The following is a 26,434-nucleotide window of genomic DNA, read 5'->3' as shown; positions in this document are numbered from 1 at the left end:
TTCCAGGGAGATAAGTGGTCATTTTTTCCCTCGCCATGACCAAGACAAGGACCCAAATTACAGCAGGTGGGGTGGGGGAGGCAAGTCTGGGTGGGGGAAGACTTGCTAGGAGGGGGAGGAGCAGGAGAAGGAACGTGGTAGATGGAAGAATGGCAGGGGGTAGGGAAAGGGTGCAGGGGTAAGGGTGAGGGAGGCAGGTAGGGAGATTGTAAGGGTGATGAAGATAGGAAGAGTAATTGCAAGGACGAGAGGAGACAGGGAGGTAACACTGGTAAGAGAGAAAAGGAAGATACTGGCGTGAAGGAAGAGGCGGAGAAAGAGGAAGAGGAAAAGGAAGAGGAGAAGTATGTTGTGGAGAGACGTGGAGAGGAGCGAAGCGTTACACTGCCTCCACCGCTACACACACACACACACACAACCTTCATTTTCCTCCAACATGTGCAAGTCTCACAAAAAACTGTCTCCTCCTCCTCCTCCTCCTCCTCGAATCAAATCCAGAATTATTATTATTATTCCTTCCCCCACAAAGACCCGACCCCCAGTGATATAAACTCCCCCACCACCACCACCACCACCCCCACCGCCACAACCACAAACACACATATATCGCGCCACAATACCGCCCCTCGCCGCACTGGTACTCGGGCACAAGGCAGGTAATTGCACCGTTTGGTAAGTCTAGCACCAGGAGTTGACTTGCTTTCCGCCGCGCTGAGCCTTGAGCGAGACTTAAAGCGACAACGGCAATCATACCACGAGCTATATTCTGCGACAATAAATCTGCGTCGAAATTAGGGTTTGTAGTGCACACTTTGCGATCTGTTCTCTTGATAATTTGGGCCGCACTCCACGCCACACTACATATGCGCCTGGCTTTACCTCTCCTCCTCGCACTCACACCAGTTGGATTTGACGGGGCAAAGAGGAGAGCTCCTCATTAGCCGCCACCAAGTTGCTCTGGTCAGTGGAGGTGTTTTGACGTGTGGTGATGGTGATGGTGGTGGTGGTGGTAGTGGTAGGGAGGAGTACCAGCCCCTTGATTTCGTTTATTCCTTTATCATACTTTTCACTAAGCCACGTTCACCGCCATACCTCCCCTGGTTTATCTCTCTCCTTGCCTCACTCCACGCCACCACCACCATTGTCTTCCTCCATCCCGCCTAGACGCACTGCCTTTCCTTCACCGCCTTCTCCTGTGCAATCTGAACGCTTTTATCTCCCTACACTCTCCCCCTTTCACTTTTTAAACTGCGCTGCTGCTACGCTACTCTGGCTAAACACACCTCTGCTTGCTACACACATCCCCTTAACACCCCTCGCCCCTGCCACACACCGCCTACACCCCACTACACCTGCACGGGCTACACACGGACATTACCTAATACTCCCTCCCTCTGCCGGCGCCTTTCACCGCCCAGAATGGCCCCTAAAAGCATATTCCCCGAAACCCGTTCTCAGGGCGGCCACCAGTCGTCCATCGCCGGGCAATTGCAAGGCTGTGCCGCAGTGATATCCAGGTTCGCCGGAATAATTGGCGGGTAATGACACGTTTTACCCACCGTCCTGGCAGCTTATTGGCTGGTTGGGCTGGTCACGTGATCCCGGCCTCCGTGACAGTTACCAATCATGTGTCTGTCTTCCTGCGTGTCGCTGTCCAACGTGTATTACCGCGGATTCTGAGAGGTGCTGTCATTAATCAAGAGTTTCTCGCCGTGCATAGCGAAGCGGAGGGACCCTCGCTGGGGGCTGGCAGGGCGGGCAACGCTCAGGCGACAATGATAACTTTGCATTGAATCTATACCGCGAGAGTTTCCAGCAATGGTGTTTGTGGCAAGACTTTTCGAGGCGACCGTCTGGCGGGGCCCCGATGCAGCAGCTTGTCTATGGAAGGAAGAGGCGAGGCCACGATTGGTCTGCGTGGGAGGGAGGGAAGGAGAAGGAGAGGAAGAGAAAGAGGGCAAGAAATGCGGGAGGAAAGGGTGACGAGATGAGAAGATATTTGAGTTAGAGGAAAGGAGAGAGGGAGAAAATGGAAAATGTATACGAGAGAGAGAGAGAGAGAGAGAGAGAGAGAGAGAGAGAGAGAGAGAGAGAGAGAGAGAAGGGCGGTGACCAGACTGTTTTCACCAAGTCCAGTGATCGATGCGGCTTGGTTACGGAGCCCCGCGATAAGGGGGGAGGGGAGGGGGAAGGGTCCGGAAGGGCTGGAATAATATTAAACAGGAGTTTGTATCCGGTGGACGCGATTATCCCAGACATTTTGTGACCGTGATGGCTGCTGGACGGGAGGAGGAGGAAGAGGAGGAGGAGGAGGAGAGGAGAGGAGAGGTGGAGTAGTAGGGAGTATGTGGACGTCTAGGAAATGTGGAAATGTATTGTGTTTGCGTCTTGGTTCAATATGGAAGTGAGGCATCATCTTTTTCTGGAAATGTTACGGAGTTTAATAGTCAGTAATGAGAGGACTGAAAGGATTAATGTCAAATGCCACGGCAATAAACTGTTCTCTTCTCCCCCTAAACTCCTCCCCCTCCTTGTCCCTCCCCGCACCTCACAGCATACAAACAGTTCCCTTTTTCTCCTTCTCTTCCTCTACCTCCCCCTCTCCCCCTTCCCCGGTTTCCCCCTCAATCATCCGTCTCTCCCCTTCCCAGACCATCCCTGATCCCCCCACTCCCTCCTCCCTCCCTTGCTCTGCCTGCCCTTCTCCTTCTCCCCTCTCTATCCATCACTGATACTCGAAACAGGAATTAAAACCGAGACAGAATTTACTGATACTCACAATTATATTCTTCCTACGCAGAATATTACTGATCCACTGGAAGTATTTCTTTTTATAAGGGAAACACACACACACACACACACACACACACACACACACATCTAAACACCTACACACAGACATACACCTGCACAAATACCTGCCTTCGCACCTCAGGTAATAATGACAACGAGGCCATTTGACATCTAATTAAGTCTACGAAACCATTTATTTCCCTCCCCGCCAGCCAGACAATCACGATCACCATTGGCCTGAACTCCGCCTCATCTCATCCTCAACGCCTAATTTTGTCCCCGGGAACAATCGGTAATTTGATTAGACCTTTAATTACCCACCCAAATGCATTAACGACTCTAAACACATTACGCCTTACGAGTGTCATTACCATTAAATCGGAGTTCTATTATTTTAATGGGTCGTAATTTTTAACCAGACGTTTTATTTTGGCATTTACAGACATCATATTTGTAAAGGAATTAGCTGGGTCTGAATTAACAAAAATTGGAAACTCAGATAGAAATGCCTATATGCACGGAGGAGGAGGAGGAGGAAGAGGAGGAGGAGGAGGAGGAGGAGGAGAACTGTTTATTTTTATCCCTCCTTTCTCCCTCCTCTTCCTCCTACCTCCTCTTCCTCCTCCTCCTCCTCATTTAACAAAGGACTCTTTTCCTGTTAAAGTTTGTATATTTGTATAAGAATAGAGATAAAACTGAGGCCTTTGCTACAGTTTTGGTGAATGTGGAACGCAACAACAACAACAACAATAATAATAATAATAATAATAATAATAATAATAATAACAATAATAATAAAATAATAATATGCGAAGAATTCTCGTTTCCAAAGCACATTTAGAGATAATTATATTTGATCACACACTTAGTACACATCAAACAGGCAAATATTACATGATGCCCAAGAGTCTATTTGGTCTAAACATTCAGAGTTTATTTATGTTAATGGCGCAGCAAGACTCAATCAGCATATTATTAAACCCTGATTACTTAGCGATACGAGGCACCAGTCATGTGTGCTAATAGGATTTATAGAGGTTTGTGTATACGCGGGATTATTGTTATCATCATTATTACCAGAAGTATTATTAGAGTTGTAGTAATAGTGGTGGTGGTGGTTGTAGTAATAGTAGTAGTAGTAGTAGTAGTAGTAGTAGCAGCAGTAGTAGTAGTAGTAGCAGTAGTAGTAGTAGTAGTAATTTTTTCTCTCTCTCTCTCTCTCTCTCTCTCTCTCTCTCTCTCTCTCTCTCTCTCTCTCTCTCTCTCTCTCTCTATTCTTTCGTTTTCCATCCCAACCTCCTTCACTTTTCTATCACCTTCCTTCCCTTTCTCCTAACATCTCTCACTTACTATCTCTTCTCATTCATCCCATCCCTTTCCCTTCTCATTTCATCCATCTCTTTCTTTCTCATATCGATTACTTTTCCTTTCTCATCTTTTCCCTCCCTTTTCTCTGTCTCTCGCTTTCTTTCACCCCTTCTCACCCTCTCCCTCTATCTTTCTGTTTCTCACCTTATTTCCTCCTTCTCATCCTCTCTCTATCTAGCTATCTCTCTCTCTTTCTCTGTCTCCTATCGCCTTCTCTTCCCTTCGCATTCTGTTCCTTTCCGCGGGTGGATCCTTCGCAGGTTCCCCGTGGAGGTCCCAGCAGCGGGCAAGCATAATACTGTTGTCGGTGGAGCTGTCACCTCGCGGGGCGTCTCCCAGGCCCCATCAGTAGATAATGACGCGGCGAGGCTGGGGTGCGTCGCGGCCCTCTGCACAATACACCTCCCCCCTACCAGCCCTCCCAGCCCTCGCCCCGGCCTGGATATGGATAAAAAAGAGGCAAAAGATACACCGTTCAAGCGCACTGAGAGGACATACACACACAGGGACATACAGAGAGGGACGCCCGCTCTTAAAAGGCTCGACGACAAATTGGGACATACAATTAGGATTACTCGTGTCAGGTCTGGCCGTAATATCCTTTGAGGAGCCAGGCCCTTACCGCCGGCGACGCTGAAGGAGATTTAGTAGTGAGGCGTGAACGGAGAGAAGCTGCAAGTCGGTCTTTCTTATAAGAGCTTGTGGCATTTTCTAGTTTTCTTCTTGGTACTAAACTACAGTTGCTGCGCTTACAGTTATAATTATCACTATCTAAAGTTATAAAGGAAGTAGTGATTCGAAAGGTTAGTATCTGCGTGTAACTTCGTGTTTGTTCATGCTGTTCTTCACCTGAGGCAAAATTAGTTAAGGCAAGAGTTATTGTCCTCCGTCACGCTATACTTGTGAAGAACACAGGTGAGTTAATGTGAGTAATGAACGAGAGAGGAGTCTGAGAGGTGAGGATATGAATGTATCGAGGTAAGGAGCTGCGTAGTGTACAGGGAGGCGGAGGCAAGGGAAGGGAGGGGAGACGGGGCCAGGTGGTCAGAGGTACGGCTCAGAGGGGTGCAAGAGCCTGTACACACACACACACACACACACACACACACACACACACACACACACACACACACAAAGATCCACTACCCATGAAGAGTAATTATTTCCATCCGGTGTTGGGCCGAAGGGTGTTGAGGAGCGAGCAGGACGCCTCCACCTCCTCACCCTCCCCTCCTCTGCCCTCCCCCCTAAGGATTCTCGGTATTCTTAGGGATGTCCCGCGGAGTCCTTCCCGGTCTATAATCCCCTTAAAAGCTCCTTCGTCGCGACTGTAACCATCATCCTCCGCAAATTGGGACATTCAGAGACAGGGAAACATGTCCTGAATGTCTCTGTATCCTAGTCCTCGTCAGGGGGTCGCGAGGACAGCTACGGGGCTCGGGGCTCAGGGTTCTCGATCTCGTGCTTTTGTTCTCTTATGGCTTCTCTTGACGGGGAAAAAATTGACAGGAGGAATGAAGGAAAAGTCCCCTACTCCCTCTCCTCCCTACCTCTCTCTCTCCCTCTCCCTCTTGTTCCCTTTCCCTCCATCCCTTCCCCTTCACCCCCACCGTGACTAAAGCTTGTAAAAATAGTTCCATTATGAGCCCCGTCTCTCCTCTCTTAACTAAGACATCCTCGTTAGACTCGCCGCGCCTCCTTTACTGCTGCATTCCTGGCTACCTTCAGGACCTGCCAGACTCTTGGAGGTTTGGCAATATCTACTGAGTAATGCATAAGTTCTTTCACAACTTTCTGCTATTGAGTTATGTATTTTAGTGACTTTTCCTACTAATATCTTTTTTTCTATTGAGTTGAGTTATAGTAAACTTGCTTATTCTTGTGTAATTTATGAATCAAATGTTTTTTTATGGCTATTTTAACTACTAACATAATTTTATTGACGATCTTATGACTTCAGATTTATTGAAGTGCTTTCAGTTCTACTTATGTAACTTGCGAATCTTGTGTATATTTGTAGCTATTTCCACTAATAATATAATTCGACGAACTTATAATAGTGGGAAATTTGCTTGTTCTATTGATAGATTTCATAAGTACTTCCAGTTCTACTTGTGTAACTCGTGAATCTAGAACAAGAGTAAACTTTTCTATTTTCTTTATTATTTATTTATTTATTTATTTATTTATTTTATTTATTTATTTGTTACTATTTAGTGCTGCAAAGTAACTGCCGTGGAAGTCTCAAGATCCTTCCTTTCTTAATTCAGATAATGTTCCGTATGAGTCACATCTTTTCTTCCTTGCTCCCATTTTCATTTTCTTTAATCTTCTCTCCCTCTTCCTTCCATATCTCCCCTTCCCTCCATTACGCCCTTCCTTCCCCTCCGGCCCCTCGTCAAGACTGCTGATTACTGGTCATTAATATTTCCTATTTCTGTGATTACATTAAAGAACCTCCTCCTCCTCCTCCTCCTCCTCCTCCTCCTCCTCCTCCTCCTCCTCCTCCTCCTCTTATTTCTCCTCTTACAGGGGAAGACTCGCCATGGGGATACAAGGCAATCCATTTTAATTCTAATTGTCCCTGTCCTTGTAGTGAGGCTGACTGGAAGCTGCTGCTGTTGTTGTTGTTGCTTTTATAACAGCACCTTTTTATCTTAATTTTCTTCACCTTACGACATTCACGTTGTAAGCTGAGCACCTCTTTTTTTTTTCTTTTTACTATTTTCATAATTGTTATTTGATAAAAAGTTGCCATCATTTATGCCATCATTTTATTTATTTTCATTCTTGGATTTGGCATAATAAGTATCATTATCAATCGATTTATATCACTGTGTTATTTCCTTTTATTTTACTTACTGGAATTCAAATTGGTACTTGACATCAAAACTTATATAGAAGAGAGCAATCATTATCATCATTATTATTATCATCATTATCATCTTTATCCATCCATTGCATTGCGTGACGTCTGTAAGATCACAAGGGCCTTCACTGTGTTTTTCTTTCCTCTCCTTCTTGCTCCCTCTCCTGGTTTACGGCCAAGCCACACGCCACTGCTGTCCATCCTGCGGAGCGGCGACGCTCCTCACGATGGCTCCTATGGCAACGTTATCATTATTGCTTTGTTATTATTTTGTTAGCTAAGAAGAAAACGGATTAGCCGCTGCTGTTTTTTTCTGCGTGATGAGGGTACTTGTAAGTTTCCCCGTTAGTAACAAGATGCTTTACTTTTCAGTTCTGACTTTGATTCTTACTTCTTTTTATTATTAATTTATCCCTCAGTTACTTGTTTCTGAGGAATATAAAGGTAGTAAGTTTTCTTTTTTTTTTCCCCGTTAGCAACAAGATTTTTTTTTACTTCAGTGTCTTGATTTTGATCTTGACAAGTTTTTTTTTTCCTTAGTTCATTTGTCGCTCATTTGCTTGTTTTTGAGGAATGTAAAGTTAGTAAGTTTTTTTTTTTTTTTCCGTTGGCAACAAAATGCTTTACTTCAGTGTCTTGATTTTGATTCTTACGTTGTTTTTTGTTCATTTGCCACGCGTTTTTTATTTTTTTTATTCAGATGAACGTAAGGTTAAGTATGGCACGTTTTATAACACGCCTACGAAAAAAAAAGTCGCAATTAATGAGGAAATGAGTTAACTGAATTGCAAAATTGTAAACAGATAAAATAAGTGGTTGAAAAACGGATAAAAATAAAGATAAATAGAAACGAACAGATAAATAGAGAAAAACAAATCGTAAACAAGATAAGTCCATTTCAATAAGCAATCAAAGGCCAGCACGCGCGTAACAAACATTCCAAGATCCTCCTCAACATACCAGGCGGCGAACGTCACCTCACCATCGTAACATTGCCTAAGCCCCATGACGTCATGAGCTGCTATCCCCGCGTCCTCTACCCTGCCCTGCACAGCCTCCCGTCACCACGCTCTTGAGGCCGCCCGCCGTAACCCGAGTGCACCTGAAGGCTGTGTGTGTTGCGTCCCTCGCTTACCACCGCCCGCCACCTCGCTATCTCCAGCAGACAAAGGTGCAGGAGACAGACCGGCCCTTATTGGAGGTCCTTAAGGGCGGGAGTCTGACACAATCTCAAGCTGATTTCCTCCTTATGATCAGCGGCTGACAGCTGGAGTGTAAAAAGTGGCTCGTAATATCCCTCTGCCCTCGTCATCCTCCCTTCCTCTCCCTCACTCTCTCTCTCTCTCTCTCTCTCTCTCTCTCTCTCTCTCTCTCTCTCTCCTCTCTCTCTCTCTCTCTCTCTCCATCTGTCTCTCTCTTTCTCTCTCTGTTTCTCTTCCCGTCAATGTATTTTTTTTATTAGTCTGTTTGATTCATATGAACTTATACTTTGTTTGTCTATTTGCTTTCTTATTTTTGTTCATTTATCATAAAGGACGAGTTAAAAGTTAATCTCTCTCTCTCTCTCTCTCTCTCTCTCTCTCTCTCTCTCTCTCTCTCTCTCTCTCTCTCTCTCTCTCTCTCTCTCTCTCTCTCTCTGTCAGTCAGTCCTTGCCGACAGCCTTCTCCTCCTCCTCCTACTTCTCATCTCTCGCTTGACCCTCCTCCTCCTCTTCCTCATACCCTTCCTCCTGCTCCTCCGCCTTGTTACATTACATTAAGTGAAGGCGAATGATCTGTGTCAGCGTAAATGGCTGTGAGTCTTGCTACATTGAGGCTACAAGCACCACCTCGTCACAAGCCTCTAAGCGACTGATAAAAGGACCCGGGCAGAGGTGCTGACTGTTTAAGGAGAAATCGAGATACTGGCTGGGAAGTGGTGGTGGTGGTGTAATAAGGGTGCCTGCAGTGATAGTAATGGTGGTGGTGTAGTAAGGGTGCCTGCAGTGATAGTAGTGATGACATGCTTGTGAGGGATGAGGCTCTTATGTGGTGAGTCGTGGTGGTGATAAATATATGGTGAGTTTGTGTTTGGTGGTGATGATGCCTGTAGTGGTGGTGATATACTGAAGAAATATAATATGATATTTTCTTAACGAAGCTCAATGAATAAAGAAAAACTAACGTATATGTGTGTTAGTATCCATTTTAATCTTTAGCTTTATTATGATTTACTATATGCTTTCTTTTGTTGTGGTTTTTAAGTAACAAGTATTTACTGTCTTATGGAATGATGACTTCCTGCAGCTTCCCTTACTTTCTCACGTTCATACTCACATATTCTCACGCATTATGCTACCCATGTCTCTGGGAGAAATAAAACTACTATCAATATTCCATTACAGTTCCTTAATTAAAAGCTAACCTAACATTCACCATTATTCTTGTGCAACTCCTTAAAAACTCAATATAGATTTTCTCTTAGCTTTAAACTACCCAAACATTCACACTTCTACAGGCAGGAGGCGACGACATCAGCAATCACTCCGCCACCCCCCACCACACACACACACACACACACACACACACACACACGAGTCTCGATAAGGTTCCTCACAAGTCTATAATATCGGGATTGCTTTGTTTCCCTCTGTATCGAAGGTTATCGGCATCACATAAAATGGTCTCTTTGTTGGAGGCTGTGGAGTGAAGGGAGAGGGGTGGAAGGGGTGAAAGGATGGGGGTAGAAGGGGAGAAGTGACGGGGTATGTACCTTTGTGGCGGAAGAGGGGGATGTTAGACCACTGGAAGTAAGGGGTGAGTGGCAATGTAAGGGGTGTTCTGAGGATGATGGTTTTAAGGTAAGAGAGGTGCTGGGACGGGGTGATGGGAGAATAAAAAGCAAGGAGTGAGGGATGAGGTACTACAGAACTAGCAAATAGAGGATGCTGTGATGAAAAGGAATTTTAAGGTGAGGGAGATGAAAAAAAAAAAAAAGCAGGATACTGGTACTGTAAAGATGAAATAAGGGATACTACAGAGATAAGTTAATAGATAAACAGCAACATAGATAGATAAACTGTTAGAAGTAAATGAGAAGGAGACGATGAAAGTTCTGAAACAGGCAAAGATGCTGGGTATAAAAAGAGAAAGGTATGGTGGAGCTGAGAGAGAAAGAGGAGGAGGAGGAGGAGGAGGATGGAGTTGAGAGGAAAGGAAGGTGGATGCTGGCGGGTTAGTGAGGGCATGCATTCGTCTCTGCTTGGGGCTTGATGACTATCTGATCCACGCGGGACCGTAACTTTGCTCCGCTGGTAAAATAAGACGATCCCACATATGTTAAAAGAGGACGAGACTCGGGCCAGAAAATACGGCGCTGCTGGAGTGAAACAGAACGGCGGGCGCCCAAATCTCCGACAGCCCTGGGAAGTAAAGGCAGCTGAGTTTCCCTTCCGAGTGAGTGACGGCACTACCCTACAGAAGAAGGTGTCGAAGGAGGAGGAATGTGATGCGATACTTTGAGGGGTAAAGCCAGAAGATATGGGGGACTTTCATAAATGTAGAATGTTCATAAGTACACGTATCTTTTCCTCTTCCTGCTCTTCCTTCTCCTTTTTCTTCTCTTCCTTTTTCTTATTATCCATTTCCCTCTCTTCATCTTCTCCTTTGCATGCATATTTTTTCCTTTACTTAACGAGTTTACAATGAAAATAAACGTGCTAGAAATTAAAAGAGGAATCTTGAGCAATGAAGAAATTACACTCTGGAAAGTTTGACGGATGTGGTAATATTGCACAAAAGTTTTATTATTATTATTATCATTATTATCATTATTATCATTATTATTATTATTATTATTCGTTCTCTCTGCTCTTCTCCCCCCACCCCTCTCTCTCAGTATAAAACACAGGAAATGACAAAATAATGATAAACACATTTGCCCTCGTCAAGTCATCCACGCCACAATGTTCCCACCCCTCCAACCACACACAGACAGACACAAACACACACAAAAAAAAAAAAAAAAAAACACTCAAAAACCCTAAACACTCCTTATCAGCTCTCGGAATACTTAAGATCCGCCATACCTTAACCTTCCCCGACCATATCCATCGTTATCTCAAATCTCCTTGAGCAACAAATGACAAGAAAGGATTCAGGCAATACTTGAGTCACGAAGAAATAATCATGTATTTATAGCCACTGAAAAACACCTCATTTAGCCACGAGGCATCCAAAGGCAGCTGGATGAGACAAGAGTTTACCTTGGGGAAGAGGGAAGGAAGAAGAGGAAGAATGGTTAAAGGGAAAGGGAAAGGGGGGTGCAGGGTATGGAAGGGGAGGAGGGGATGAAAGGGGAATGTAAAAGGGGAGGTATACGAAAAATCAGCGTATGGAGGATGTTCTACAAGGGCGTCTGTGTTGGTGGATCGATAATCTATAAAGTGGGACAGTGTGTGTGTGTGTGTGTGTGTGTGTGTGTGTGTGTGTGTCGGATGGATGGAGGGAAGTGGGAAGACATGACTGGCTAGAGAAACGTTTTTTGAGTTAAGGAGAAGTGAGAGAGAGAGAGAGAGAGAGAGAGAGAGAGAGAGAGAGAGAGAGAGAGAGAGAGAGAGAGAGAGAGAGAGAGAGAGAGAGAGAGAGAGAGAGAGAGAGAGAGAGAGAGAGAGAGAGAGAGAGAGAGAGAATAATAATAATAATGCCCCATGAGCCTCCCCTCCCACCTCCCCAACCCCCAAGACCCCAGCAAATGACTGTCAGGGTTGAGGGTCGAGAAGAAAAATCAATACAAGACAAAGAGTTGGCTACAAATATTAACCCTATAATCTGTGCAGGCAATGGGGGAGAGGAGGGGAGGAGAGCAGGGGAGGGAGAGGAAGGGAGAGGGAGACAGAGAGAGAAAGAGAATAAGGGGGAGAGAAAGGGGGAGAGAAAGGGGAATGAAAGGAGAGATGAGGAAGCAAGATGTTGGGTACGGCTTGTTATTTTTAAAGGGAATTTGACGAGACTGATGATGTTTTTGACGTTGCTGAATTCGCTTTATTTGTGGGGAAAGTGAATTGTTGGGGGAAATGATGAGCAACTCTACTGGTCCTGTTTTTTTTTTTTTTTTTAATTAAGAGGAAGTCTGAGTCACGAAGAATGATTTGCAATGTTTTATCTTGCATTTCTATCTATAAAAAAAATATTACGAAAATAAAATGACTCAGAAAAGTAAGAAAATTAAAATAATCTGTCAAAAGCCACTATAATATAAAATAAATGGATAATAATAATACTGAAAGCCAGATTCCTAGAGTACCGAAGATTTAAAGACTGTAACTCATAATGTAACCCAGAGAACAGTCTTGATATAAGGTGAACTGACGAAATGGAAGATTATTATTTCTATTTAGCCGGAAGAGGGATTCCAACCCGGTGCCTTTTCTATTATGAGATCAAAAGTCAACCGATTAGCCAGTCACCCGCCAAAAAACACACATAGAAGTGAACGGAAATAATCACGAGTATAAAAAGCCCAGTTCATTTAGAGTCCATGACTCTAAGTGCGTATTTGATTACAATCTAAATGTGTATAGAAACTTAAACCGCGGGAATACAAAGCGGTGTGAGTTTTTTTCCTGAGATGAGAGCAACGTTTAGACGCACGCGAGGTATTGGGGCGTGAAACCATTACGTGGAGCTTGTTGGACGGGAACCGAACTCTGGAAAAGACGGAAAAACTAAGCACACCGTCACCACAGCCAATACGCTAAACGGGAACCGAACCCAAGAGATGACGAATGGTTGAGCGCTCCATCACCGGAATCAGTACGCGAAACCTGCACGGGAATCGAAGCATGGGAGTAAAGACGAAGCACAGAGCGCACCGCCACCGCAGTCAATTTACCAGCGTGCAATCAACACTTGGGAGAAAACGTGATGCTGAACGTCCGTGCGAAAGGCGAGAAACAGTCGTCATTCTTAACTCACACGCGAGCGGCAGCCTCAGTGACTCACCCCGCCGCCACCTCTCCCTCCTTTCTCTCCCTCTCTCTTCCTCCCTCCCAGTTACAGCCGCAGAGTCCCTCGCCAAATCATTTCCCCGTTTCCCATTCCTTTTCGGCTTGTTAATGTGGTGTCTGGAATGCCGGAGGGAGAGAGGGAGGGAGAGGAAGGGAGAGGATGGAGGGTGTGTCGCCGAGGGTTCGATGCGCGACTTTCACCACCTCACAGCATCGTCCTCTCTCAAAAAATCGCGGCTATTCCACCCTAGATCACCAGTTTCACAAGCAATCTTTCATCATGCAAGAACAGAAGCTCGTGGGACACCACCAAGAGACACGGAGAAGGAAGAAGAAACAATAACACAAAGGAGGGGCGGAGACGACTTGTTGCGTCAGGCCTCTCCTCTCCTCTCCTCTCTCCCCTCTCGGCCGCCTCCCCTCGCTCGGGAATAGTTTCTGTGAATGAAATGGGAATACGGCTGGAATCTGGGACGACTGGAATCCACATGGTGCGCGCGCGGCCAGACTCATTCCAGTTCCAGTCGTACTCTCCCTCTCGGCTTTAAGAGATGTCATTGGTGCGATTGGCTCAGTGGGACGAGTCTTGCTGAGGGGGACGCCGCGGTGCTGTGGGGGCCGCCGCGTCTTGGAGGACAGCGGGTGATGGAGGCTGGCGTGGGATGGAATGGTGCTCGGCGGTGTCTCGACATTTATTGGGAGGGTTTTGATGATACTGTTAGTGATGTTTTTATTGATGGTGTTTTTGATAGTATTGTTGGATGATGCTTTTTGTTTTTGATGTTGTTATTGATGTTATTACCGCTTTTTTAGTGTTATTATTGATGATTCTATTATTTGCGATATTATTATTCATGATGCTACTTTTTTTTGTTTATTGATTATTATGTTGTTTGGGGTGTTATTATTTGTAATGATTGGCTGAAATTAAGATATTTCATTTTTTCTCAATTAAAACCGTATTGCTTGCGACGTTATTAATGACCAGTTTTGGATTACGATGTTACGAACTGCCGTGGCTTCCTTATACTGCTGGTAGATTGAGCTGTTCACTTTGGGGACACAAGTGAGAGGCGGCCGTGTTGACGTGTTGTGGTTTGGTGGTGACGAGAAGTTGCTGAGTGATGATGAAGGCAACTGAGACTGACGACGATGACGACCACGATAACTATACGAAAATATGGCTGATTTCTTATGGTTTCTTCTTCTTCTTCTTATTATTATTATTACTATTATTATTATTATTATTATTATTAATATTATTATTATTTTCATCATCATCATCATTATTACTACAACTATTGCTATTTTAATCATCAATAACTAGCGCATTAAAAGAGCTACCGAATTATGTCGCACTGAAACAAACCAATACGAATTTCAATAACAAACAAAACGACTGGTAAATCCCTCCAATAAATCACATACGCGTGCACACACACACACACACACACACACACACACACACACACACACACACACACACACACAGTCCTGGAATGCGGCCGACTATATGAAAGGGAGAATGTGTGCCTCTGGAATGCTGGAAATAGGGAATGGAGTCTGCAATAAAAGTCAGAGTTCCATGACCGGGAATCTCGCTACGGAATGCTGGCGAAAGATCCGACCGTGAGTGTTCCCGTCAGGAGGAGGAGGAGGAGGAGGAGGAGGAGGAAGAGGAGGAGGAGGAGGAAGAGGAGGAGGAGGAGGAAGAAGAGGAGGAGAATAGTGTTGCTGAGGCGGAGGCGAAGAGAGAGGAAGAAGGAATCACATCATAATTGATTACGGTTTAATTATGATGGATTCCTCGATAATTAGTGAGTGTGTTATATTACCACAATTACCTCCTATCAGCTCAGCGATCGGGCATTTTTAACAATAGCATTTCCTCCTCCGAGTATTCTTGTTGTATCCGCGCCCCGCTGGATCGCCGCTTGGGAGATTTGCGCAGGAGATAAGGGAGAGAGAGAGAGAGAGAGAGAGAGAGAGAGAGAGAGAGAGAGAGAGAGAGAGAGAGAGAGAGAGAGAGAGAGAGAGAGAGAGAGAGAGAGAGAGAGAGAGAGAGAGAGAGAGAGTTTAACAAGTGCGGTTCTCAATAAAGTCAATCTATCGTTCCCTGAAACATATTTCTCTCTCATGTACTTTCCCAGAGAGAGAGAGAGAGAGAGAGAGAGAGAGAGAGAGAGAGAGAGAGAGAGAGAGAGAGAGAGAGAGAAACATACACACACACACATACATACACAAAAAAAAAAATCACCCACTCCATTCATCACACACACCACCACCACCACCACCATCACATTCAATCTTGCATAAAACACACCGATATTTTCCGCCATTAAAATCCCAGAATATTAATAAACGTCACACAGGGGCGGTAATATATAGCGTGGGCAGGGCTCGGGTGCCTGACAGCCTGGATCAGCTCTCGCGTTATCAAACATCAAATAAAACCGTTCCAAATATTCTTCCCCCGCGGCAGCCTCGCCCTGGGGGACCACGTGGCCGGCAGCGCAAAGTATTCGAATAACCAACAAACGCAACGAACGAAAAGATGAAAACGGGAGAGAGAGAGAGAGAGAGAGAGAGAGAGAGAGAGAGAGAGAGAGAGAGAGAGAGAGAGAGAGAGAGAGAGAGAGAGAGAGAAGGGAGAGTGAGAGTAAGAGGGTGAGGGTTGCGCAAGACTAAGGCTGGGAGAGGGAGGTTAGGAGTGCAAGGGATCCAGAAGTGAGAGTGCCTGTGAGAGTGAAGACTGGAAGGGTGAGGGAGGGGCGGGGCTGCGAGGGGCTGGGAGGGGCTGGAGGGCGAGGCCTGATGAGTGAAAATACCGGAATACTGTGAGGGAAGAAAATTGTTTGCCGCTTTTTGTTTGTGTTTAGTAGACGTGTTTAGCGAGCTAGTTTTTTTTTTCCTTCCTTAATTTTTTCTCCCCTCTTACTTTCAAAATACTACCTGGTCACTAATATTTCCCACCATGACGGACAAGATGAGATCAGACATTTTGATTCTCCCTAAGCGATTAATTAAGAAACTCAGCGCTAAGAGAGAGAGAGAGAGAGAGAGAGAGAGAGAGAGAGAGAGAGAGAGAGAGAGAGAGAGAGAGAGAGAGAGAGAGAGAGAGAGAGAGAGATAAAAGATAAAACTAGCGACCTACGCACTGAGGACACGGCGATAAAAAAAAAAAAAGGAAAAAAAGAAAGAAAAAAAAAAAAACTAAACGAGCACTCATATTTGTCAACATCACCGCTTGACTTCACCACACAACGCCGCACAAACAACGCCACCAAGATAAAAGAGATAAGAGGCAACACAACAAAGCAGCGGGTAATAATGCTTCCCCGGAGCCGCCGACACCAACCACACCACCTCCGCCACAACACCGCGAGGCTCCAAACCGCTCACCGCGAGACAAAACACCACAAAACACCGCCACCGCAAGAAGGATGAAACTCAGGGGTGTGTGTGTGTGTGTGTGTGTGTGTGTGTGTGTGTGTGTGTGTGTGTGTGTGTGTGTGTGTGTATGTGTAAGTGATTTCTTCCTGTATCCTTGCCTGAAAACCTGAATGGTGAAGGTCGCCCCCGTGTTCTCCAGCGCATCACGCCAATAATAAAACCAGTAACTCCTGACAGCTCTCGTCTCACTCTTGGCTGGCTGGCTGGCTGGCTGGGCGGCGCGGGAGGCGACGAGCGGCAGCACCAGGACGAGAAAAGCTTCAGGAGGACACGACCATTTATTAAACCCCCAGAAGGACCCCAAAAACGCACCTTCTCGCGGATTACTCGTGCAATATTTCAGCGGTGATCTACGGCCTCATTTCGTCTCCATAATTTATACGGAACCCATCATCATCATCATCAGGGAACTGCCAGTCACCTAGAACGAGAGCGAGAGAGAGAGAGAGAGAGAGAGAGAGAGAGAGAGAGAGAGAGAGAGAGAGAGAGAGAGAGAGAAACACCGGTAAACTTTTTAAACTCTATGCTTCTTCACCCTAACCCTCCGTTTTCTCCGTCTCTCCAGACTCACACACTGGGACATCTATTGAAGGTCAAGTGCAGTGCCCCCCAGTCACCCAAAACAAAGCAGGTTCTGGCAGGTTTCTCGCGGGGAAATAAATAAGTAAAGTTTCTCTCCGCACGATCTCCACTTCTCGTCTCTTGCCTCCTCTCGTCTCATCTGCTCTCGACTCCCCGGCAAGCGCCCGCACCAAGCCGTCCCCGGAGCTCATATGATATGCTAACATTATCTCTTTAATATTTACGTTAAGGAGGCGAGTGTAGGGGAGAAAGAGGAGTCAAGAAGGAATAATGAAGGGGTAAAGGAAAGCAGATAAGAAAGAAATGGTACGAAGATGGAAGAGAGAGCGAGAGGAGAGTTACGAAACTAAAAATAAAACCATGGAAAACAATAACTGAACTTAAAATAAATACACAAAAAGCTTGAAAAAATTATAATGATTAAAAATAACAAGAAAACTGGAAAACACAAACGAGGAACAAACAGCAGCAGACCTTTTTGACCAATACAGAACTTGCATAAGCTACATTAACTTGAAAACGAGATAATACCATACTTATGGCTAAGGAGAAAGAAAAGATGAGAGAAAATACTAAAGACCTGCTACACCTACACAATGAAGAAAATACGACGCAACAACAAAACATCACGATAAAAACAGAGAGAGAGAGAGAGAGAGAGAGAGAGAGAGAGAGAGAGAGAGAGAGAGAGAGAGAGAGAGAGAGAGAGAGAGAGAGAGAGAATGAACACACTAACATCACGCTAAGTACTGGGGGAAAAAATCAGAAATGCTTACGATATAACACACCAAAACAATAAATAAATGGCCCAATAACACCACATCACAATAAAAACTAAGAGGCAGAGAAAGAGAGAGACAACGAACACACTACCAACACTAAACTAATCAGGGAAAAAGAATGAGAACCGAGAACATTAACAAAGACACGAAGGGCGGCCGCGTATGCCAGGGAATGGAGACGAAACAAAAGGCGGGCAGAGGCGGCGCGGTTCTTGTTAACAGGTATTACCATCTCATTACGGTTATAATTCATTAGCCTCCATTACCAGCCTCCCTCCTGCTCCCCCTCCCCCTCCTCCTCCTCCTAACAGCTGTCTTGAGTTACCTCCGCGTCGCCCAAGTTAAAAAGTAACACTGAAACTTGACCTCTTCTGCAACCCGCTAGTAAATTGCTCCGTGGGATAAAGTTATATTTCTCTCTCTCTCTCTCTCTCTCTCTCTCTCTCTCTCTCTCTCTCTCTCTCTCTCTCTCTCTCTCTCTCTCTCTCTCTCTCTCTCTCTCCGTTCTTATCGTTCCTTGTTATCTTCTGTGAAAGCGAGGACTAAGAGATGGAGGAGGATAAAAAAAAGCTAGGAAGCGAAAAAAAAAAGATGGAAAGACAGAGGTGGGATGAAGATATATATATATTTCTCTCTCTCTCTCTCTCTCTCTCTCTCTCTCTCTCTCTCTCTCTCTCTCTCTCTCTCTCTCTCTCTCTCTCTCTCTCTCTCTCTCTTATCACCTCTTGTTATCAAAGGACAGAGAGATGGAGGAGGAAAACGAGATACGAACGAACGAATGAACGAAGTAACGAGAGAGAGAGAGAGAGAGAGAGAGAGAGAGAGAGAGAGAGAGAGAGAGAGAGAGAGAGAGAGAGAGAGAGAGAGAGAGAGAGAGAACAAAGGAGGAAAAATGATAAGCTGATAAAAGGAATACGAATAAGACATATGGCACTAAACAGGACTCAGTATTATTGCTTTTTTTTTCTTTGTACTGACGAGGGATAAAAGACTCGGATACTCTGGAGGGGAGACGTGGAGGGGGGTGACAGAGGATGGGTGACGGAGGGGGATGAAGAGGGCAGAGGAAGGGGTGAAGAGAGCAATGCGTGAGGGGAGGAGAACGCCCGAGGAGAGAGAGAGAGAGAGAGAGAGAGAGAGAGAGAGAGAGAGAGAGAGAGAGAGAGAGAGAGAGAGAGAGAGAGAGAGAGAGAGAGAGAGATGAAAAGAAGGGATGCAGGAAAGAAGAAAGAAGAAAGAGGAAGAGAAGGAGGAGAAGGAGGAGGAGGAGGAGGAGGAGGAGGAGGAGGAGGAGGAGGAGGAGGAGGAGGAGGAGGAAAAGAAGGAGGAAGATGGTTAATAGTGATGATGATTTTCTTACATAATAAAACCGGAATGCAGAACAAGTCTTAAGATTATTATTAGATTAAAAGTTAAAAACATAAACTAACACTACTTTTAGCTTCGAAAAATTCAGGTTATTTACCATTATTATTTTTTATATTTTTTTGCTTATCTCCGTCACGGATTCTTTCCTTCTCTCCCCCCTTCTCCATCTCTTTAGTATCTTGAAAATGAAAACGCAAAAAATAAATGAAAATAATTTTTTATCATTATCATTTTATCATTATTATAGTATTGTTGTTTTTGTTGCTGTTATATTTCTTGTTATTATTATTATCATTATTATTATTATTATTATTATTATTATTATTATTATTATTATTATTATTATCGATCCTTATAATTTCTTTCACATTTATTTGTTATTTTCGTGAGTTCATTTACCTACTATTCTATATTTCCTTTATTTTTTTCATAATTTAATATTTTCCTTGTTAGTCGTGACGGCGCTGATTTTATTTTCCATATTTTCTTTACTATTTCACAACTGTTTAAGTGAGAAACACATTACGTAAATCCCAGAAACTTAAATAAAGCAAAAAATATTAAACCCAGATCTTTCCTAAAACGTAGGAAGGAGAGAACAGGAAGACAAAAAACAAAATAATAATAATAATAATAATAATAGTAATAATAATAATAATAATAATAATAATAATAATAATAGTAGTAGTAGTAGTAATACGAGAAGTAGTAGTAGCAGTAGTAGTAGTAGTAGTCGTTGCCATATGCAAACAAAGATAGTAATAATACAGTCATAGTATAATTAGCGATATTAGTAAAAAAAAATAAATCTTCCTAATGATATTAACACGAATAATGACAACAACACTAACAACAACAATAGAAATAATAACACCACCACCAGTAACAACACTCACACTCGCGGTAGTAACAACATAAAATAACATTAACAAAACCAACAAAGGGAATAAAAGCAAAGTGCGCCGGACAGAGATAAATGCGAGGTGTGTTTAGCGTTAGTTTGGACTCAAGTGTTTAATGTTTACTTGCTGTGCTTCCAGTCACGCCAGATGCAGCATGTAGAGGGGAGCCAGTCACGATGAGAGAGAGAGAGAGAGAGAGAGAGAGAGAGAGAGAGAGAGAGAGAGAGAGAGAGAGAGAGAGAGAGAGAGAGAGAGAGAGAGATACGTTTTTCCCAGCAATCGCATTAATGTTACTACAGCACTCGTAATCTTCCCCCATTAAGGCATCATATAACGCGAATTTCACGTCTTCCTCCCGTTTTTCATATTCCTACAAACTTTCAAGCTCATCACACTATCACCACCACCACCACCGCCATCTACTCATCTCCCTGTCCTGACAAAACATCCCCAATACCTCGTTGGTGTAACTGGCGGCTGCTAACGACCCTAACTGCCGGTATCCCATGTCAGCAATTACGGAAACTCCTCCTTCCCCCACTTCCCCATTTGCAAACCGCTAATGAGGGAGGGGGGATAGGGCGGGGAGTGGGAGGGGAGGTGGATCAGGCGGAGGGAGGGAGGAGCGGCAGAAACATCCCAGCGTCTTCATATCGACTTTGGATATGAAGGAATTGAATTACATGCGGCGGAGGAGGATCCCTATAGACGCGATGCTCATTTTTCTCTGGATTGGAAGCGAGGGTTTGTATCTAGTTAGTGTTTACATTACTGATGCAAGGCGGCGGGGCTGTGTTTCTGGAGGAGGAGATGGAGGAGGTGGAGGGGGAACTATAGGAGGGAGTGTTGCTGATGGTGGTGATGATGTGGACCTGTGTGTGTGTGTGTGTGTGTGTGTGTGTGTGTGTGTGTGTGTGTGTGCGTAGGTGTGTGTGTTCGTGAGTGCGTGGAGTCCCTAGTTAAAACTTGAGTAAACATTTCTCATCGGGTGAATTCCGAGGATAACAACATTTTTAATATTCCACTCCGCGCTTCGGGACACACACACACACACACACACACACACACACACACACACACACACACACACACCAATCAATACATTCTACACAAGCTACACACACACACACACATACACACACCTTCACAACCTATCACTCACGAAGCGGGGTCGCCGTCACCTGAAGAGGGCTTGCGGGCGGCGTGTGAGAGTCATCGGTGAATAACACTCGTGCTGCCTCTCCCTAAGATGAAACAAGCGATTAAGCCCGCGCCTCTCCCCGGGACGGTCTGGAGGCGTTAGTCACTGTCTATCAAAAACGAGTTGCTGAAATGCGTAATTATACATGGGGCGGGAATTCTTGAGGTAAATATATATGATGGGGAGATGGGGTGTGTTTCCTGGCGGTGAGCGTTCACTAAGCACTGCGTGAGTCCTGCCAGCCAGGCCTCAAGGACGGTGAAGGGGCTCATTTCCACGCTGGCGGAGTGAGCGATTATCGATTAAATTCGGAGTGGAAGGCGCGTCGAGGCGGAGAGTGTGAGGCGATGTGGCGGAGGCAGCGGACAGCAAGACCCCGCCCGCCCGCCAGCCGCCGCCGCCGCCGCCCGCCGCTAAATCCCAAAATACCCGCTTCCTGATAAGTTTCCAGTCTTCGGTATCGTTTTGAGGGATGCTGTCTCGTGTGGTGGCGGCCCTGACCCCGCCGGCAAGGGAGACGATGGGCAGGTGGGCCGAAAAACTCGCTGGACGCCCGACGTGGAGGCAAGCCCGGGACCAGTTTGCAATATTTCAAGGGACGAAGAGGCCCGACCCACATGCTACAAATATTCCAAAGAACTTGCTGATGGAAAGTACTATAAGTGGGGAGCAGCACGCAACTCCGATAAGAAGGGAGAAAAAAATTAATATAAAAAAATCAAACGTGATGCAGCTAAGAGGGAGCGCATGACTTTTGATATAATTACCTAGTGAACTAGAGAGAGAGAGAGAGAGAGAGAGAGAGAGAGAGAGAGAGAGAGAGAGAGAGAGAGAGAGAGAGAGAGAGAGAGAGAGAGAGAGAGAGAGAGAGAGAGAGAGAGAGAGAGAGACGCTCCCAACAACAGACAAAACAGAAAGAAAGACGGGAAAGGATACACACAGACAGACAAAGCGGGAGAAACCTAATAGAAAGCGAATAGAGAGAAAGGGACGAGGGAAGGGACAAACCTGCCGATGTGGGAATCTTAACCTGACACAATACTCGCATCTGGTAAAATGAACATCGCCAACATCGTCTCCGGCAGTGATATAAAACCCACCCCGAATAGCAAGAGAAAGGAACCCACACTATTCATGGGTTACTGAGTGTTGGGAGAGCTTGGGAGTGAATGGGGGAGAGTGTAACCGATGCTGCCACAATGGGACGGATTGTTATGGGTGAGGTGTCAATGGGTGTGTGTGTCTAAGCCGTGTAGTGCACCTAAGGGTAATGGCAATGGGAGTGAGTAGGGAGTGGGGTGTGATGGTGATGGTGATGATGATGGAGGGCGTTAAGTGTCAGTATAAGAATGTGGTGTGGATGGTGAATGAAGGAGGAAAGAGTAAATGTGATGTGATGTGATGTGATGTGTGTGTGTGTGTGTGTGTGTGTGTGTGTGTGTGTGTGTGTGTGTGTGTGTGTGTGTGTGTGTGTGTGTGTGTGTGTGTGTGTGTGTGTGTGTGTGTGTGTGTGTGTGTGTGTGTGTGTGTGTGTGTGTGTGTGTGTGTGTGACTCACATCAAGAGGCTCAAGAGGATTAGTGAGAGCAGACAATTGGTCGGGGAATTCACATCTCTGTTTCACTCACTCCAATACTTCTCTCTTCCACTTCTTCCTCCTTCCTCTCACCCACTCCCGTAACTCCCTGCCCTCGGCCCCTCACCGCTGACCAGAAACGAGATTAGTTAATTGAAATGGAAACGAAAAGTGGTAGAACTGATTGTTAATTATACGAATGAACGTCGGGGTGTCCTTTCATCTCCCGCTGGTATTGATTTGTGTGTTCTTCGTGTGACTTTATTTACAAAGGGGGACGAGAAAGGGATGGGTGGCGAAAGGCGAGGCGACAAGAGGCGACGAGGCACTAAGATTAACCGAAGCTGCACCCGGGCGATGCAGCAGAAGGGGAAGAAGAAACACCCTTTATTCTCCTTCTGATGAATGTTAATGTGGAGTGAAGCATCGCAGACGGGAGAGCGGGGACAGAGAGAGAGAGAGAGAGAGAGAGAGAGAGAGAGAGAGAGAGAGAGAGAGAGAGAGAGAGAGAGAGAGTTAATGTTCCCCTAGTGATTTGGTCTTCAACTGTGACCGTGAAGGAGTGGAGAGGATGAATGTAAATGATTTTGAGAGAGAGAGAGAGAGAGAGAGAGAGAGAGAGAGAGAGAGAGAGAGAGAGAGAGAGAGAGAGAGAGAGAGAGGATAATGTACGAGTCTGTATGGGTGGGCTAGGGTGGCTGTGAATGGGATGAGTGTTTGTGCGAGTGTCAGAGAGAGAGAGAGAGAGAGAGAGAGAGAGAGAGAGAGAGAGAGAGAGAGGGCCAGCCGTTATCCCAGTGTCCACAATTAGCCACTCCACGCTACTGAGGAGGCATCATGTCCCATACGCTAATTATTCGTACTGGAGACCCTGACCGTGGGTGCCATAAATCAGAGAGAGAGAGAGAGAGAGAGAGAGAGAGAGAGAGAGAGAGAGAGAGAGAGAGAGAGAGAGAGAGAGAGAGAGAGAGAAATCTAAACTTTATTTTTATTCATACTTTCATGTTTGTTTTATTTACTTAGAAACACCCCCATAAATAAATATAAATAAATAAATAAATGAATAAATAAATGTGTACAAAATTAAAAATAATAAATATGTACCATGAAAAAAAAATTTATAAAATCTGCTCATATATTCTCCCTCTTCCTCATTCTCCTCCTCCTCCTCCTCTTCTTTTCTCCTCATTTACTTCTTCCCCAACTTGGCCTTTTTTTATGTTCTCACTTCGCAGCTTGTGGACCGCCGTGGAGAACCGAGGATAAAGTAGGAGAACCAGACGACAATTTTGAGGTTGGTTCAGGCACTTCCAGCCCGCGATCTTTCCTGACACTTATGCCCGCCGACGCTCGTCACCTCAGCAGCCCACTTAAGAAAACTCACTTAATGACACTTTCGCCACAGCTTACTGAGTGCTGCGTGAGAAGGAAAATATATAAAGTAGGTGCATGTGTCGCGTCCCCGTCAGTGGCTTGCATCAAGAGTGTTGTAGAAATGGTGAACATTTGTGTCTCCACGAGTGAGGATACAGATGTTGGTGTTTGCTTACGGGCGAGAGGCAATTATTGGTCAGGTCGATATTTCCTGTGGTCAGTTCTGTCCTGTCGTTTGGGTCTTAATTCACTGGTGCCGTCTGTCTGTCTGACTGTCCCGCCGCGCCCCTTCCCTGCTCCATCCATCGCCCTGTCCTAGCCTTCCAGATTCACTATAATACTAGAACGTGTCGTATTAATGACAAGACTATAACGACAGATGCGTACAGGGTTTTGGAGATGAATATCAGTGACATGGACTGACCATGTGGGTTCTCAGCACAACAAATCAAGTGTTATCACCACACACTGCATGCACCGCACACCGACACACATCTCAAGCCTCGGTAATAAACTGTGGCGCGTGCAGACGACGTTGGCACAGGAGTAACACTAAAAAGTATCACAACACACATGTCAGTGTCAGGCGACCCACGCGTTTTGTTCTCACTCCACTTAACACTTTTCATGCTTCATGCTCCTGCACACGTTTGTATTCCAGCTTCCTAGCACAGCCTCGGGAGTGGCCAGACCCTAGCAACACACTACAGAGGCAACACATACATACCTGGCAGTGGTGCAGTCCTTGAATAAGATGTCGAAGTGCTTGACGGAGAGCAGTTTGCACCTGTTGACACCGGGCTGGATGGCGCCCAGGCCACGCAGGATGCGGACCTGGTCAACATTGCACACGAGGGGTTCGATTGAGAGCCGCTTGAGCTTGGTGTAGACTGTGTGGAGGGCCGCCCACCAGGTGTTTCAAGAACAACTCGAAGGCCTGTGGTAGGCATAACATTGCATCGCCATTAATGATAAAAGCGGCCACTTTGGCTCCCCGATAGTCAACAATTTTGCACTCGTGGGTCTCTGACGAAGGTACGGGCGGCGGGGAGTGGTACTGACGCGGCAAGTCTTTGAGTCCAGCCAGAAGGGAGGACATGGGAGGCTCGGCAGCGAGCTGGAATTGTGGCGGTATTCCTCCACCAAGCATGCCATGGCGGTATACTCCGAGCCCCGGGGGTGAGGACGTGGGTATGGGCACTGAAGAAGGAAGCGACGTAAGACTTTGAACTTGCGCCAGCAGGTGCGACGCCAGCGAAGTCGACGACGGAGGAGAGGGACTTTGGTGTGACGGCGACGAAGCCGGAGGTCGTAGGGTAGCGTCGGGCTCCATGAGGGCCTCCGTGCTCATAGTGAGTGTGAGTCGTATACACGTCCGCGCGCCACCACCAAGACACACACACTCTCCCTCAGATACAAACTACAACTCTACAACTGCTATTGGATCGGATTTCAAATCGAATAGTTACAAAAATCAAAACAATCAACTGATAGCTGGCTCACTCAATTATTTGCGTTGCGAGTGCCATTATGATTGGTTGTTGGGGTGCTAGAGTGGCGTGGCTTTGGAGGCGATTGGTCGAGGCTCCGCGGAGGGGGAGGAGCCAGGCTGCGCGCACCGAGGGGAGGAGCGATTTCCTTCAGTCAGCGGGGCAGCAGGCGGCGGGGAAAGGGAGGAGGGACATGAGGCGGCCGCTGCTCCTCACTCTGGTGCGGGCAGCGGCTGCCGCCCCGCCGCCCTATCTAGGTCAGTCGTAGGGGCATGACGGCTGCTCCTGGTGGCTGACGCTCCATGATTAAAGTGTTATCCTCCTCACACACCGCGCCCGCCGCTCACCTGCCGCACCACTTTCGCTGCCAGGAATTCCATAGGTTTCCACTTTTTGCCTGACTTCCTGCGGCGGGGCGGAGTGAGGCCCACAGTTACATAAGACACAACTCACGGCCTAAGTAACACATTTTCATAATCTTGACATCTATCTGCATCAGCCTCAACAACATGCTCACAAAGTGCTCTTATTATGGGGGTGTTCCAGTTTTCCAGCCCGATAGTGGGGGAGAGTGGTGCGGGGACACGGCAGGACAGGACGCCTCCACCACGAGGGGGCGGAGGGCGGCTAGTGGAGGCAGAGTGAGGGTCGAGGTGGAGGCGGCGCGGGTGTTGGCCGCGGCAGTAGCGA

The 26,434-nt window shown here is 46.0% G+C and overlaps 1 protein-coding gene across 1 annotated transcript in view; it reads right to left on the bottom strand.

Moving 5' to 3' along the window:
* The window catches only part of LOC135107964 (dachshund homolog 1-like), a 128,895-nt gene that overhangs the window by 46,516 nt on the left and 55,945 nt on the right, over positions 1-26,434 (bottom strand). The window contains 2 exon segments of the mRNA XM_064018455.1: positions 24,982-25,154; positions 25,156-26,434. The exon segment at positions 25,156-26,434 is cut by the window's right edge and continues 717 nt beyond it. Coding sequence (XP_063874525.1) covers positions 24,982-25,154; positions 25,156-25,605 — 623 coding nt within the window. The 5' untranslated portion in view covers positions 25,606-26,434.

The sequence above is a fragment of the Scylla paramamosain genome, chromosome 16 (genome assembly GCF_035594125.1).
Source record: "Scylla paramamosain isolate STU-SP2022 chromosome 16, ASM3559412v1, whole genome shotgun sequence".
In the NCBI taxonomy this organism is placed as follows: domain Eukaryota; kingdom Metazoa; phylum Arthropoda; class Malacostraca; order Decapoda; family Portunidae; genus Scylla; species Scylla paramamosain.
Note: the sequence above shows the minus strand (reverse complement) of the source record. Positions and strands in the feature narration are given on the sequence as shown.